The sequence below is a fragment of the Chamaea fasciata genome, unplaced genomic scaffold, assembly GCF_029207755.1.
Source record: "Chamaea fasciata isolate MVZ Bird 193981 ecotype frontalis unplaced genomic scaffold, bChaFas1.0.hap1 SCAF_5, whole genome shotgun sequence".
Taxonomy (NCBI): Eukaryota; Metazoa; Chordata; class Aves; order Passeriformes; family Sylviidae; genus Chamaea; species Chamaea fasciata.
The window spans coordinates 619,802-635,048 of NW_027094090.1; the positions used below are offsets into that span (position 1 = coordinate 619,802).

The 15,247-nt window shown below is 65.1% G+C and overlaps 1 protein-coding gene across 1 annotated transcript in view; it reads right to left on the minus strand.

Moving 5' to 3' along the window:
* Positions 1 to 15,247, minus strand: part of SBF1 (SET binding factor 1) — a 65,106-nt gene that overhangs the window by 15,803 nt on the left and 34,056 nt on the right. Inside the window, exons 5-16 of the mRNA XM_066184497.1 lie at positions 14,470 to 14,580; positions 10,897 to 10,920; positions 9,691 to 9,796; positions 9,215 to 9,347; positions 7,665 to 7,773; positions 6,511 to 6,624; positions 5,642 to 5,719; positions 4,113 to 4,226; positions 2,797 to 2,925; positions 2,168 to 2,266; positions 1,388 to 1,592; positions 764 to 890 (exon numbers count right to left, since the gene is read on the minus strand). Of these exons, the coding sequence (XP_066040594.1) occupies positions 764 to 890; positions 1,388 to 1,592; positions 2,168 to 2,266; positions 2,797 to 2,925; positions 4,113 to 4,226; positions 5,642 to 5,719; positions 6,511 to 6,624; positions 7,665 to 7,773; positions 9,215 to 9,347; positions 9,691 to 9,796; positions 10,897 to 10,920; positions 14,470 to 14,580 (1,349 nt within the window). The remainder of the gene's footprint in view (positions 1 to 763; positions 891 to 1,387; positions 1,593 to 2,167; positions 2,267 to 2,796; positions 2,926 to 4,112; positions 4,227 to 5,641; positions 5,720 to 6,510; positions 6,625 to 7,664; positions 7,774 to 9,214; positions 9,348 to 9,690; positions 9,797 to 10,896; positions 10,921 to 14,469; positions 14,581 to 15,247) is intronic.

The following is a 15,247-nucleotide window of genomic DNA, read 5'->3' on the forward strand; positions in this document are numbered from 1 at the left end:
CGACTCTCGTCATCCGCATGATGACTGCTGCCTGCACGGTAGGGCAGGGCACCGGGCAGGGCAGGGCTCGGGCGGCCCGGCCCTTCATGGCCCGCAGCACGGCCGGAACAGCTGCGGGAACGGGAACGGCGGTTGTGGGGCGGGATGGGGCCCGCGCAGCCCCGGCCCCACGCCGAGCTCCGTGCGGGCACGCACCGGTGTCACGGCATGCGCTCGGACACGGGCACCAAAATTCCACCCAGCCGCGGAGGACGGGGAGGAGCCCAGGGGAATCGGGAGATGGAGCCACCAGCCAAAGTGCCAGGGACACGAGGAAGGGGACACGTCACAGCTCAGCCGTGCTGGGACTTGACAGTCCCAGAGGGATTCCCGATCCAAATGGCCCCCATGGTGCTGTTAGTGAGGCGGGAGGGGGGCTCTGCTCCCAGGAACTGGGACAGCAGGACAGGGAACAGACCCACGCGGCGCCAGGGGAGGCTCAGGTTGGACACCAGGAGGAGTTTCCTCCTGGAAAGGGCGGCGGGGCCTTGGCAGGGGCTGCCCAGGGAGGTCTGCAGTCCCCATCCCTGGAGGGGCCTCAAGGCCGTGTGGAGGTGGCGCTTGGGGACACGGCCAGCGGTGGCCTTGGCACTGCTGGGGATGGTTTGGCTCGACGGGCTCCGAGGGATTTTCCAACCTCTGGGATCCCCACAGCTTTTTAACCCTAAGCCAAGCAGCAGGACAGGGCACAGGACAGGGCACAGAGGACGCTGACCACCCCAACCGAGCCCCCCTGACCTTTTTGGCCTCCAGCATCTTGTTCTCGAAGACGTAGGAGATGCAGTTCCTGACCACCTCCAGGCGCCGCGCGCTGTTGGCCAGGGCGTTCCCGTTGCGCTCTAGGATGGCAGCTGGGAAAGAGATCCCGTCAGTCCAAGGGGGTGGGACCTGCGTCCCTGGGGGGGCACACGGTGTCCCCCTGCCCCAGGGGGCCTTCAGCGGTGTCAGGAGCCCACGGGGAGCTGAGGGAACCCACAGGGGGTTGGAGCTGCTGTTTCTCCATGTTTTACTCCTGTGGTGTGATCCAGGACAGGGTGCTCATGTTCCATGTACCCACTGGGGGTCCTGAGGGCACCATGACCTTCCACAGCCCCCCAGGACAGGATCCCCCTGTGCCCCACATACCGATGGGGGGTGCTGAGGGCACCACAGCCCCCCAGGACACGGTCCCCCCATGTCCCATGTACACATGGAGGGTCCTGAGGACACCATGCTCTCCAGCAGCCCCCAGGACAGGATACCCCCATGTCCCACACCCCAGTGGGGCTCCCCCCGTGCCCCACGTACCGATGGGGGGCCCCGAGGGCACCATGCCCCCCACAGCCCCCCATACAGGGTCCCCACGTACCGATGGGGGGCCCCGAGGGCACCATGCACCTCTTCTCGGCCCTGACGGCGGGCGGGGCGCTCTGCAGCTTGGCCGTGGCCTGGTCGATGATCCACTGCACCGTGCCCTCGTCCAGCCGTGGGAAGGGCTGCTGGTGCAGGCGCAGGTGGCAGCCCTCGGTGGGCTTCTGCACCTTGTGCATGGTCACGGCGGGGTAGGGGTTCTCCTGCCAGGGGACAGCTCCTGCTCAGCCCCGAGTGTCCCCTGCCGGGACAGGAGCCCACGGGCAGCCCCTGCTCTGCTGCCAGCTGCCAGCCCCAGATGTGTGCCCCCGAGCCGTGGCACGGCCGTGAGCCAGGTGCCACCAGGAGCTCCGGTCCCGGCCAGCTGAGGCTGCACTGCTGCCTACACGGGAAACTGGGCCAGGGTGGGCAGCAGCAGGAATTTCCCCATGGAAACGGTGGTCAGACGCTGGAAGGGGATGCCCAGTGCCCATCCCCGGAGGTGTCCAAGGAATCCCTGGGCTGGGGACAAGGTGGGGATGGGGCACCCCTCGGAGAGCCCTGGAGGGCTCTCCCAGCCTCAGGGATTCTGTGATCCTATAAAACCAGGGAATCCCCCTGCCAGGACCTCAGGGCACGTGAGGATGGGCCTGCCCACACGTGACAGCACAAGGAGGGACAGGATCCATCAGCACGAGCTCCTGGAGGGAGAGAGAGTGACCAGGACCCCACCCCGGGCTCTCCCTGCCACACACCCCCCAGCACGTCCCCACTCCTGCCCGGGGGCTCCGCCACTCACGTTTTTGTAGAGTTTCTCCGCCAGCTCCTTAATGTGCCTCAGGATTTTCTGCTTGTTCCCCTCCTCCGCCTTCATGCGCTTCACCTCATAGGCCACGAGCTGGGGACAACAGGGGTGACAGGAGCTGCTCCACTGCCTCTGCCACACCCGGGGCCGTGGCAGATCCCGCTCAGCCCCAGCAGATCCCACTCAGCCCCAGCAGATCCCGCTCAGCCCCAGCAGATTCCACCCAGCCCTGGCAGATCCCGCTCAGCCCTGGCAGATCCCACTCAGCCATGGCAGATCCCACTCAGCCCCGGCAGATCCCGCCCAGCCCCGGCAGATCCCACTCAGCCCCAGCAGATCCCGCCCAGCCCCGGCAGATCCCACTCAGCCCCGGCAGATCCCACTCAGCCCCGGCAGATCCCGCCCAGCCCCAGCAGATCCCGCCCAGCCCCTGGCAGATCCCACTCAGCCCTGGCAGATCCCGCCCAGCCCCGGCAGATCCCGCCCAGCCCCAGCAGATCCTGCTCAGCCCCGGCAGATTCCACCCAGCCCTGGCAGATCCCACTCAGCCCCAGAAGATCCCGCCCAGCCCCGGCAGATCCCGCAGGATCCGTGGGCAGGAAGCGGAGCTGCCCCGGCCTCACCTCGTCGAAGAGGTCGATGGGGCGGTAGGGAGCCCCGCGCTCGGTGACAAAGCCAGCGAAGGCCATCCCCTCCAGCACCTTGGTGAGGAAATCGTCCTCCGTGAGCCCCCGCTGGCCCAGGAATGCTGCCTGCACAGGGGACACGGTGCCATCAGTGCCGGGGACACCCCGCCACGGGGCGCACCGGGACGGTGACACCGCTGTGCCACCCGGCTGGCACAGAAACCTGAGCCTCGGGCCCGTGGCAGCAGGACAAGGGGCAAGGGAAGGGCTCTGGTGTCACCTCGGCACGCACAGGCAGGACACAGGGACACAGGGACATGGGAATACAGGGACACAGGGACATGAGAATACAGGGACACAGGGACACAGGGACACGGACACAGGGACATGGGAATACAGGGACACAGGGACATGAGAATACAGGGACACAGGGATGCGGGAACACAGGACAGAGGGGTACAGGAATACAGGGACACAGGGCCAGAGGGTCTCTGGGACACAGGGGCACAGGAATACACAGACACAGAGACATAGGGACACAGGGACACAAGGCCAGAGGTGCGCAGGGACACAGGAATACAGGGACAGAGGAATACAGGGATATGGGGACATGGGGACACAGGGATGCAGGGACACAGGGACACAGGAAGACAAGACTGGATGCACTCAAGAACACAGGGACACAGGGACACAGGAATACAGAGACACAGGGACACAAGGCCAGAGTACTCAGGGACACAGGAATACAGGGACAGAGGGATACAGGGATATGGGGACACAGGGATGCAGGGACACAGGGACACAAGGCCAGAGCACTCAGGAACACAGGGACACAGGAATGCAGACACAGGGACACACGGACACAAGGCCAGAGTCCTCAGGAACACAAGGACACAGGGACACAGGAATACAGAGACACAGGGACACAAGGCCAGAGTACTCAGGGACACAGGGACACAAGGCCAGAGCACTCAGGGACACAGGAATACAGAGACACAGGGACACAAGGCCAGAGCACTCAGGGACACAAGGGCAGAGGGACACAGAGGCAGAGAACTGCAGGTGGTCCCTCAGCAGCGCCAAGCTCTCCCCCAGCCCTGCAGCCCCAGGCCCGCTCCCTCGCGGCCGAGCTCCGCGGGAGCACCCCAACACTCTCTGCACGAGCAGGGCGCTGCCCGCCCCACGGGGCCCGGGGACGCTGCAGGACAAACCCGGGACGCAGGCGCAGGGCAGGGACGTCGGGGACGCCACTCAGTGCCTGCAAAGCCAGGAGCGTTTCCTGCCCTCGGCCCGGCTCACCCCGCGGCCCTCACCTTGTGGAAGCGGATGACGGGCTCGGGGTGGATGCGGATGATGTGCAGGCACCAGCGGTAGCCCTGCAGCAGCTGAGCAAACAGGCGCAGGAACACGGCGCGGATCTCCTTGTCCTGCAACGGGGGAAGCACAGCCTGGGCTTCGTGGGGCACGGGGGTGTGTACAGGGCAGCTCCCGGGGCAGGAAACGCGCCTGGGATCCCCAGGAAAAAAGGGACACGGCAGCCAGGACTCGCCGCTGTGCCCCCACCCGGAGCTGCCACAGGGAGGAGAGGGAGCTCTACAGCTCTGGGAATGCCGCAATCCCAAACGTTCCCTGCCTGCTCCAGCCCGGCCATGGATCCGGAGCCCACGGCACTGCAGGATCCTGCCAGGGCTGGGAGCAGCGGCCTCGATGGACACTGGGCTGGAGTGGTGTGAGAGAGCCAGGACGGCCCTGGGGAACAGCCCCTCCTGTCCTGGGTGTCCTTGGGAACAGCCCCTCACCCAGGGACCCTCTGGGTGTCCTTGGGAACAGCCCCTCACCCAGGGACCCTCTGGGTGTCCTTGGGAACAGCCCCTCACCCAGGGACCCTCTGGGTGTCCTTGGGAACAGCCCCTCACCCAGAGACCCTCTGGGTGTCCTTGGGAACAGCCCCTCACCCAGAGACCCTCTGGGTGTCCTTGGGAACAGCCCCTCACCCAGAGACCCTCTGGGTGTCCTTGGGAACAGCCCCTCACCCAGGGACCCTCTGGGTGTCCTTGGGAACAGCCCCTCACCCAGGGACCCTCTGGGTGTCCTTGGGAACAGCCCCTCACCCAGGGACCCTCTGGGTGTCCTTGGGAACAGCCCCTCACCCAGGGACCCTCTGGGTGTCCTGGGGAACAGCCCCTCACCCAGAGACCCTCTGGGTGTCCTTGGGAACAGCCCCTCACCCAGGGACCCTCTGGGTGTCCTGGGGAACAGCCCCTCACCCAGGGACCCTCTGGGTGTCCTGGGGAACAGCCCCTCACCCAGGGACCCTCTGGGTGTCCTTGGGAACAGCCCCTCACCCAGGGACCCTCTGGGTGTCCTGGGGAACAGCCCCTCACCCAGGGACCCTCTGGGTGTCCTTGGGAACAGCCCCTCACCCAGGGACCCTCTGGGTGTCCTGGGGAACAGCCCCTCACCCAGAGACCCTCTGGGTGTCCTTGGGAACAGCCCCTCACCCAGGGACCCTCTGGGTGTCCTGGGGAACAGCCCCTCACCCAGAGACCCTCTGGGTGTCCTTGGGAACAGCCCCTCACCCAGGGACCCTCTGGGTGTCCTGGGGAACAGCCCCTCACCCAGGGACCCTCTGGGTGTCCTGGGGAACAGCCCCTCACCCAGGGACCCTCTGGGTGTCCTGGGGAACAGCCCCTCACCCAGAGACCCTCTGGGTGTCCTTGGGAACAGCCCCTCACCCAGGGACCCTCTGGGTGTCCTTGGGAACAGCCCCTCACCCAGAGACCCTCTGGGTGTCCTTGGGAACAGCCCCTCACCCAGGGACCCTCTCCCTCCCACCACTCACCTGCATCTTGAGGGAAGAGGCGGAAATGGTGGACGGGGGGAAGGCGAGGTCGGCCACCTCCAGCTCGGGGTCCAGGACCTGCCCAGGGAGGACACTCAGCTCAGGCCCCATCCTGGCTGGAGAAGCCAAGGAGGTTTCCCCAGAGACCTCCCCCCAGCCCCCGTGGAAAAGGTCTGAGGGGCTTGGAGACGAAGCGTGGGGGATCAGGAATGCTCTGCACTGGGATCCCAGGGAATGGGGAGCCCCTCCTGCCCTGCCAGGGAGACCTGCATCCCCCCCTGCCCCAGGAGGAGCCTTGGGAACGCAGGAGCAGCCAGGCCACAGCTGCTTCCTGTCCTGGGCCGGGAGCCAGAGCCCAGAAACCTTTGCCAAAGGAACTGCGGGGGATGTCAGAGGGCACAGGACTGGGAATGGCACCGTGACAGGGGCAGCAGCACCCCAAGGCAGGAATCACACACACAGGAATCCCTGCTGCTCCACTCCCAGCTCCCGTGGAAATGTGTGTCATTCCAGAGGCCGCTGGATCAGGAATGGTCCCTGTGACCCCAAGTCATGGACAAGGACCCCAAGGCAGGAACCCTGCTCCCGGAGCAGCCCCAGCTCCGTTCCCAGCTCCCTGGACACGTGCCATTCCCAGGGAATGGTGCTGGCACACCAGGGCTGCTGCGGGGAAGGGGAATGCTGGGGAAGGGGAATGCTGGGGAAGGGGAATGCTGTGGAAAAGGAATGCCATGGGAAGGGGAATGTTGTGGAAAAGGAATGCCATGGGAAGGGGAATGCCATGGGGAAGGGGAATGCCGTGGAAAAGGAATGCTGGGGAAGGGGAATGCCGTGGGAATGCTGGGGAAGGGGAATGCCGTGGCCCTCACCATGGACAGGGCCTCGCGGGTCTGCTGGAGCAGGGGCTCGGGGAGCAGGGAGATGTGCACGCACTCGGGGACGTTCACGGTGCCGCCGTCCAGGTCTGCGATCACCACGTCCAGCTGGGAGGGAGGGCAGGAGTGGGACACAGCCCTCCACCACCCCACAGCCCTCCGGGGGTGGGGAGCCATCCAGGTGAGCTGGCTCGGGAAAGGGCTGGGAGCAGGCTCTGCCTCCTCCCCACCTGCCCTGAGCGCTGCGCATTCCCTGTGCCCCATCCTGTCCCCAGATCCAAGGACACGCTGGGACCCCTCACTGGGGGGGACAGGGGGGGACACCTGGGAGGAGAGGGACCCAGCAATTCCCATAAGGCCTGGCTATTCCCTCCGGACACAGCCATTCCCAATGGACACAGCCACTCTCTCCGGACACAGCCATTCCCACAGGACACAGCCATTCCCACTGGACACAGCCATTCCTAATGGACACAGCCATTCCCTCCGGACACAGCCATTCCCACAGGACACAGCCATTCCCAATGGACACAGCCATTCCCTCCGGACACAGCCATTCCCACTGGACCCAGCCATTCCCAATGGACACAGCCATTCCCAATGGACACAGCCATTCCCTCTGGACACAGCCATTCCCAATGGACACAGCCATTCCCTCTGGACACAGCCATTCCCAATGGACACAGCCATTCCCTCCAGACACAGCCATTCCCAATGGACACAGCCATTCCCTCCAGACACAGCCATTCCCAATGGACACAGCCATTCCCTCCGGACACAGCCATTCCCTCCGGACACAGCCATTCCCAATGGACACAGCCATTCCCTCTGGACACAGCCATTCCCTCCACACTCAGCCATTCCCAATAGACACAGCCATTCCCACTGGACACAGCCATTCCCACTGGAAACAGCCATTCCCTCCGGACACAGCCATTCCCAATGGACACAGCCATTCCCAATGGACACAGCCATTCCCTCTGGACACAGCCATGCCCCCTGGCTCGTGTGGCACACCTGGCTGCATCCCAGGCTGAGCACACCCAGCCTGTGGCCACGGGCACAGCCCGAGCTGTCACCCGGGCGTGTGACGCCCCCGCTGGCCGTGCCTGTCCCCCGGCACCAGGACGGGGCCCGTGGCCTCTCACCAGCTCCTGGGTCTCCGACTGGAAGATGGAGTGGACGCCGATGATGAAGGGCGTGGGGGTGCTCAGCACCTCCAGGAGCTGGGCGGGCAGGATGGGCACGTAGGTGAAACTGCAAGCAGAAACAGCCTCAAAACCAGCCCCGAGCACAGCCCCACATGCCAACCCCGCCCTGGCACAGCCAGACACCAGCCCAGCTCGGCCCTGGGTGCTCCTGGCAGCCCCAGCCCCTCGGGCACCTCGGCCACAAAGCTGCCAAAGGCTGTGTGAATGTCTTTGTGAAAATCCCTGAGAAGGACTGGGGACAAGGGACAGAGGGACAGGACACAGGGAATGGCTTCCCACTGCCACAGGGCAGGGCTGCGTGGGACATTGGGACATTGGGAATTGCTGCCCGGGCTGGAATTGCCAGAGCAGCTGTGGCTGCCCCTGGATCCCTGGAATGGCCAAGGCCAGGCTGGACACTGGGGCTGGAGCAGCCGGGGACAGTGGGAGGTGTCCCTGCCACGGCAGGGGTGGCCCTGGGGGGCTCTGGGGTCCCTTCCCACCCAAATTATCCTGGAGAATTTGATATCCATGATTCCACGATACGATCCCTGTCTGCTCTTGGGGTTATAATCAAACTCTGACCAAGGAAAAGGTTTCCAGCAGAGCCATGATCTCCAAAAGAAGAATTTCAGAGAAAATTCTCCACGGAAGTGGGGGGTCAAGCCTCGGCAGGGGTTGCCCAGGGAGGTCGGAGTGCCCATCCCTGGAGATGTCCAGGGAATTCCTCATGTGGCACTCAGAGCTCTGGGCTGGGGACAAGGAGGGGATTTGGAACTGCTGGGACTCAGTGACCCTGGAGGGCTTTTCCAAGCTCAGGGATTCCGTAACTGTGCAAAGGAAGGTTCCTCTGGGACACCAAGAGTCTCTCCGCAGCCTGGGGAGGCCAGGCCAGCCTGGAGACAGGAGCTGGCCAGGAACCTCAGCCCAGCAGAGCTGCCGGGAGCCCCGGTGCTGCCAGGGCTGTGTTCCCAATCCCTGTGGGACATGCCAGCTCCCCAGCGTGAGCGGGGCTCCAGCCGTGCCACGGGAGTCACCGCGGTGGCCTGGCCACCAGCAGCACAGACACTGCTGGGGACACCTCACATCTGTTCATGGAATCTCCTGAGCTGTAGGGCCCCACAGGGATCACGGATCCAGCCCCTGGCCCTGCACAGACCCCCCAACAATCCCAGCCTGTCCATCCCTGGCAGCGCTGTCCAAAGGCTCCCGGAGCTCTGGGGCCGTGCCCATTCCCTGGGGAGCCTGGGCAGTGCCAGCACCCTCTGGGGGAAGAACCTTTCCCTGAAATCCATCCTATCCCTCCCCTGGCGCAGCTCCAGCCGTTCCCTGGGTCCCGTCCCTGCCCACCAGGAAGGAGAGAACCTTTTCCAGCACTGCCTCCAGTGCCAGAGCCCGTTCTGCTGGGCAGGGCTGCGACATTCCCAGCTCTCCCCCATGCCCTGGGAGGCACGCAGGGTGGGGCAGGGGCACAGCTGGGGCACAGCTGGAGGCTGGGGGAGCCTCACCTGTACTTGAGGGGGAACATGAGAGCCAGCAGGGCCCGGCAGGCGTCCGTCAGCCTCTGGTAGCTGCTGGAGAGGAACAGGATCTTGTGCTCGGTCAGCGCGGCGCAGAACAGGAACAGCACGTTGGTGATGCCTGGGCAGGGCACAGCAGGGACCTCAGGAATGTTGGGGGTCCCTGTGACACCCCTCAGAGACCCCTGAGCCCGATCCCCACGCCCAGCATCCCCCAAAGATGGTTCTGGTCCCTGCCAGGTGTGCTCCCCCGTCCCCAGAGATGCTCTGTCCCTCCTGGGGGCTGCTGGCCTTGCCCGGGGGGCACAAGGGCAGTGGCAGCCCTGGGCTGCTCCCCCCAGGGCCCAACCCCAGTCCCACCCTCCTGGAAAAGGCACAGCAGGCCCAGGGGGGCTCAGCCACGTGCAGGAGGTGACCTGCAGGGAGCCTGGGTGTCACGGGGACAGGGTGGGGACACGACTCACCCAGCTGGCGGAACAGCAGGGCCACGCTGCAGCTGCTGACGGGCAGAGAGTCGTTGATGGGGGTCTGGATCACCTGCCTGTCCCCTGCTCCCAAGGAGATGGTCCTCTGCAAGGCAAGACACACCCGGTCACCAGGGCCACCCAGAGAGGGACAGGGACAGGGACAGTCAGACCCCCCTGGACACAGGAACAGGGCAGCCAGACCCCCCTGGACACAGGGCCAGGGCCACCGTGCCCCAGCACAACCCCCATCTGCTGTGGGAAGAGGGAAAGAGAAAGGGAAAGAGAGAAGAAGCTGCCACAGCACCCACTGGGTGCCTCACTGGGTCAAGAACCTCCTGCAACATCCCCAGCCAGGAGCAACAAGGTCCCAAGGGCCCAGAGATCCGCAGGGAGACGTGGGACACTGCGGCTCTGCGGGACACGAGGGCTCCCCAGGGTTTCAGGACACCCCAGGACTCGAGGGGTCCTCAGAACTCGAGGAGTCTTCAGGCCATGAGGGTTCCCCAGGATTTGAGGGCTCCCCAGGACGTGAGGGTTTTCCAGAATTCAAACATTCTCCAGGATAAGAGGCTCCCCAGGACTCAAAGGCTCCCCAGGACTCAAGGGCTCCCCGGAATTGGAGGGGAGTTGGAGCCTCTCCTACGCCCCTGGAGCCAAGGGAGCAGCTCCCCTGTGCCAGCCCGGCTGTGCCCAGCAGCAGCCCCAGCCCTGCGGCCTCGCCGGCGGAAGGAATATCCTGAGGGAAGGGATGGACAACCTCGGGCACAGGATTGGTGCTTCTTCCCTGACACCACGGAATATCCCCAGCACCGGGTTCAGTCCCAGGGACACCTGTACATCCCCAGGCCGCCTCCAGGCCCCTCTGCTGCTCTTCCCACTCGTGTCCAGGGAAAACGCTCCCGTGAGAGCAGCGTTCCACTGCAGCCACCTCCCGGCGTGAGCACCCAGCTCCCGCCAGAACAGCCCCAAAACCCACTGCTGAGCAGAGCCAGAGGCCTCAGCCGGCTCAGCACAACCCCCGGAGGACACCCCAGAGGTGTGCCTGCGGTTCGGGCCCTTCCCAGAGCCCAGGGACACACAGGGACACACACCCGAGGGTGCCCAGCGGGCCTGGGGCACAGCAATTAACAGAGAGGACAGCCCCCCGAGCAGGGGAGAGAGAAGGTGGGGAAAGGAAAAGTGGGAAAGAAAAGGAGTTCGTACCACGGCTTCGTCCTCCGCGTCAGGCTGAGGTGGGACAGACAGAGAGCACAGTCAGTTAGGACACACAGACAGGGACAACGGGGACACACCGGCGGGACAACGGGACAGGAGACACAGACAGAGACAGCGGGACAGGAGACACAGCAGACACAGACACGGAGTGAAAGCAATGCCGACAGCACCGGGAAGGAGCACTGGACACGGCAGGAGAGCAGGAAAACCACGGGAAAGGAAGTGCCACCACCAAACTGTCCCCCCCCTTGTCACACAGTCCCCGTTCCCACGGCACAGAGCCATCCTGCCCCAGCTGGGGGGACGGATCTGTGCCAAGGCCAGCCAGCCGTGGTGGCAGGAGGAGCCGTCCTGCTCCGGCAGCAGCTCCTGGTCCGGCCGGGAGGAGCCGGATCCGGGCAGATCCCGTGGGAAGGGACGGCAAACCCGGGAGCCTGGCACAGCCCCGGCACGGGCAGCACCGGCCTCTGCTCCCCGGAGCCTTGGACAGGCCCGGCCCCACCCCTGCCCCACAGATCCCGGGATCCACAGGGCTCTGGGGGCCAGAGGGAGCCCAAACCCCGCTGTGACACGGGATCGGGGAGAGCCCCGTTTGGGGTCATGGCACAGCGGGGAGGAAACCCCTGGAGGCACCAGGGGCCTGTGCTGCTGTCCCAATGACCCATGGCGCTGTCCCAGTGCCCCACGGTGCTGTCCCAGTGCTGTCCCAGTGCCCCGTGGAGCTGTCCCAGTGCCCCATGGTGCTGTGTCAGTGCTCCCCAGTGCTGTCCCAGTGCCCCATGGTGCTGTCCCAGTGCCCCACGGTGCTGTCCCAGTGCTGTCCCAGTGCCCCGTGGAGCTGTCCCAGTGCCCCACGGTGCTGTCCCAGTGCTGTCCCAGTGCCCCGTGGAGCTGTCCCAGTGCCCCACGGTGCTGTCCCAGTGCTGTCCCAGTGCCCCGTGGAGCTGTCTCAGTGACCCATGGTGCTGTCCCAGTGCCCCACGGTGCTGTCCCAGTGCTGTCCCAGTGCCCCGTGGAGCTGTCCCAGTGCCCCACGGTGCTGTCCCAGTGCTGTCCCAGTGCCCCGTGGAGCTGTCTCAGTGACCCATGGTGCTGTCCCAGTGCCCCACGGTGCTGTCCCAGTGCTGTCCCAGTGCCCCGTGGAGCTGTCTCAGTGACCCATGGTGCTGTCCCAGTGCCCCACGGTGCTGTCCCAGTGCTGTCCCAGTGCCCCATGGCGCTGTCCCAGTGCCCCACGGTGCTGTCCCAGTGCTGTCCCAGTGCCCCGTGGAGCTGTCCCAGTGCCCCACGGTGCTGTCCCAGTGCTGTCCCAGTGCCCCGTGGAGCTGTCTCAGTGACCCATGGTGCTGTCCCAGTGCCCCACGGTGCTGTCCCAGTGCTGTCCCAGTGCCCCGTGGAGCTGTCCCAGTGCCCCACGGTGCTGTCCCAGTGCTGTCCCAGTGCCCCGTGGAGCTGTCCCAGTGCCCCACGGTGCTGTCCCAGTGCTGTCCCAGTGCCCCGTGGAGCTGTCTCAGTGACCCATGGTGCTGTCCCAGTGCCCCACGGTGCTGTCCCAGTGCTGTCCCAGTGCCCCGTGGAGCTGTCTCAGTGACCCATGGTGCTGTCCCAGTGCCCCACGGTGCTGTCCCAGTGCTGTCCCAGTGCCCCATGGCGCTGTCCCAGTGCCCCACGGTGCTGTCCCAGTGCTGTCCCAGTGCCCCGTGGAGCTGTCCCAGTGCCCCACGGTGCTGTCCCAGTGCTGTCCCAGTGCCCCGTGGAGCTGTCTCAGTGATCCATGGTGCTGTCCCAGTGCTGTCCCAGTGCCCCACGCTGCTGTCCCAGTGCTGTCCCAGTGCCTCGTGGAGCTGTCCCAGTGCCCCATGGTGCTGTCCCAGTGCCCCATGGTGCTGTCCCAGTGCTGTCCCAGTGCCCCATGGTGCTGTCCCAGTGCCCCACGGCACTGTCCCAGTGCTGTCCCAGTGCCCCACGCTGCTGTCCCAGTGCTGTCCCAGTGCCCCGTGGAGCTGTCCCAGTGCCCCATGGTGCTGTCCCAGTGCTGTCCCAGTGCCTCGTGGAGCTGTCCCAGTGCCCCATGGTGCTGTGTCAGTGCTCCATGGTGCTGTCCCAGTGCCCCACGGTGCTGTCCCAGTGCTGTCCCAGTGCCCCATGGTGCTGTCCCAGTGCCCCATGGTGCTGTCCCAGTGCTGTCCCAGTGCCCCGTGCTGCTGTCCCAGTGCTGTCCCAGCCTGGCCAAGCCCATTGGACCAGCCCAGCTGTAGGATCGTTCCTGGGAGATGGAATATCTGCGCTGGGAGAAGGGGAGCTCAGCCCAGGGGAAGGCACATGGGGACACAAACACACACCCACAGGGACATCCCAGGGGCCAGTAGGGCAGGACAGCTCCGGGGCACAAGGCCGCTGTCCCCAGCCTCCTGCCAGGGGCTCCAGCTGGGCTTTCCCTCTCTGCCATCCCCAAGGAGCCTCCCAGCTCCGTGTGCCGAGCAGGGCAGGCTGCAGGGACACATGGCTCTGAGGGGACAGCTTGGTGGCCACAGCTCCAGCAGAAGCTGCTGCTCCTCAGGCCCCCAGCACAGGACACAGCACGGACACGGGCACAGGAGCTGGCACAGGACTCGGCATGGCCATGGGCACAGGACCCAGCACAGGACTTGGCATGGCCATGGGCACAGGAGCTGGCACAGCCATGGGCACAGGATCTGGCACAGACATGGGCACAGGACCCGGCACAGGACTTGGCATGGCCATGGGCACAGGAGCTGGCACAGACATGGGCACAGGACCCGGCACAGGACTTGGCATGGCCATGGGCACAGGATCTGGCACAGACATGGGCACAGGAGCTGGCACAGAACCTGGCATGGCCATGGGCACAGGACTCAGCACAGCCATGGGCACAGGAGCTGGCACAGGACTCGGCATGGCCATGGGCACAGGACCTGGCACAGACACAGGACCTGGCATGGCCATGGGCACAGGACCTGGCGTGGCCACAGGCACAGGATCTGGCACAGACATAGGCACAGGATCTGGCACAGGACTTGGCACGGCTATGGGCACAGGACCTGGCATGGCCACGGGCACAGGACCTGGCACAGACACAGGCACAGTGCCCCGAGGAGAGCTCCAGCCTGCTGTCCTGGCCCTGCTGGCCCGAGTCCCTGCAGCTGTCCCAGCCCTGCTGTCACAGATGGCCCGTGGCCACTGGGCCCTGGAGCAGCTCTCCACAGGGCCATCCCACAGGGCTGGAGGCAGAGCCAGACCCTGGCAGTGCCCCCAGACCAGGGAATGCTTGCATGGATTGGCCAGCACCCACGTGAGCTGCTGCTGCTCCCTCCCAGGGCAGCAGGAGCCAGCACACAGAAGCTGCAGCAGCAGCTCCTCGGCTAATTGAGGATCTGAGCGGGATTTGTGCTTAGAAGCACTGGGGAAGGCAGCAGGGCACGGAGCCAGACCCTGCCCAGGGGACCACGGGGCTGTCCCAGCACGGGGAGCAGGGCTGGGGCTCAGCTCTGAGGGGACAGAGAGAGGACAGGGACAGGGACAGGGCAGCAGGACACCCACCTGTGCTCCCCCCGTGATGGGGATGGTGCAGGTCAGCAGGTTCCCGATGACGTTCTCCAGGGACACGCTCAGCCCGTCCACGTAGATGGTGTAGATGAGCCCCAGGCTGTTCTGCAGAGGGGAGCAGGGCACGGATCAGCAGGGCCAAGAGCTGGCGACACTCCAGGGCTTGTCCCCCGCCACAGACACACCCTGGGAATGCCAGCTCCAGATCTTCCTGATCCACAGGAATGGGATATTCCAGCCAGGAGCACGGCCCCATCCCTGCACTGACCCCAGCGGAGCAGGAGATGTGTCCCCAAGGCCAGAGCTCCACCGAGCAGCACTGAGGGGCTTTCCAAAGCTCCAGGAGCAGAGCTGACAGGGCCAGCTGGGCTGCTCCAGGCTCCCAGCATTCCCGATCCCACACAAACCCCAAGGAAGGGAAGGGAGGAGATCCTTTCCCAGGCTGCGATGGCCAAAATTTGGGCGATGCCTTTAACAGCACGCCTGCACTCTGGTCAGCCCTGGGTGGTCACTGTGGGTCCCTTCCCACAAAAACAGCCCACTCCAACTGGAAGCAACAGCAGTCCCAGCTCAGAGGGAGCCTGGGGGCACCAGCACAGGGCAGCCCTCAAGACAAGCTGGGAGTGAGGGATTTGAGGAATTTGTGTTCCAGACACCCTCAAGGTGCTATTTTCCAACCATCTCCCTGTGGCATCGAGGACAAGGGAAAACACAAATACTGGGATTTGGACAGCAGAGCCAGGCAGACTCTGGCACAGTGGGATAACAAGGG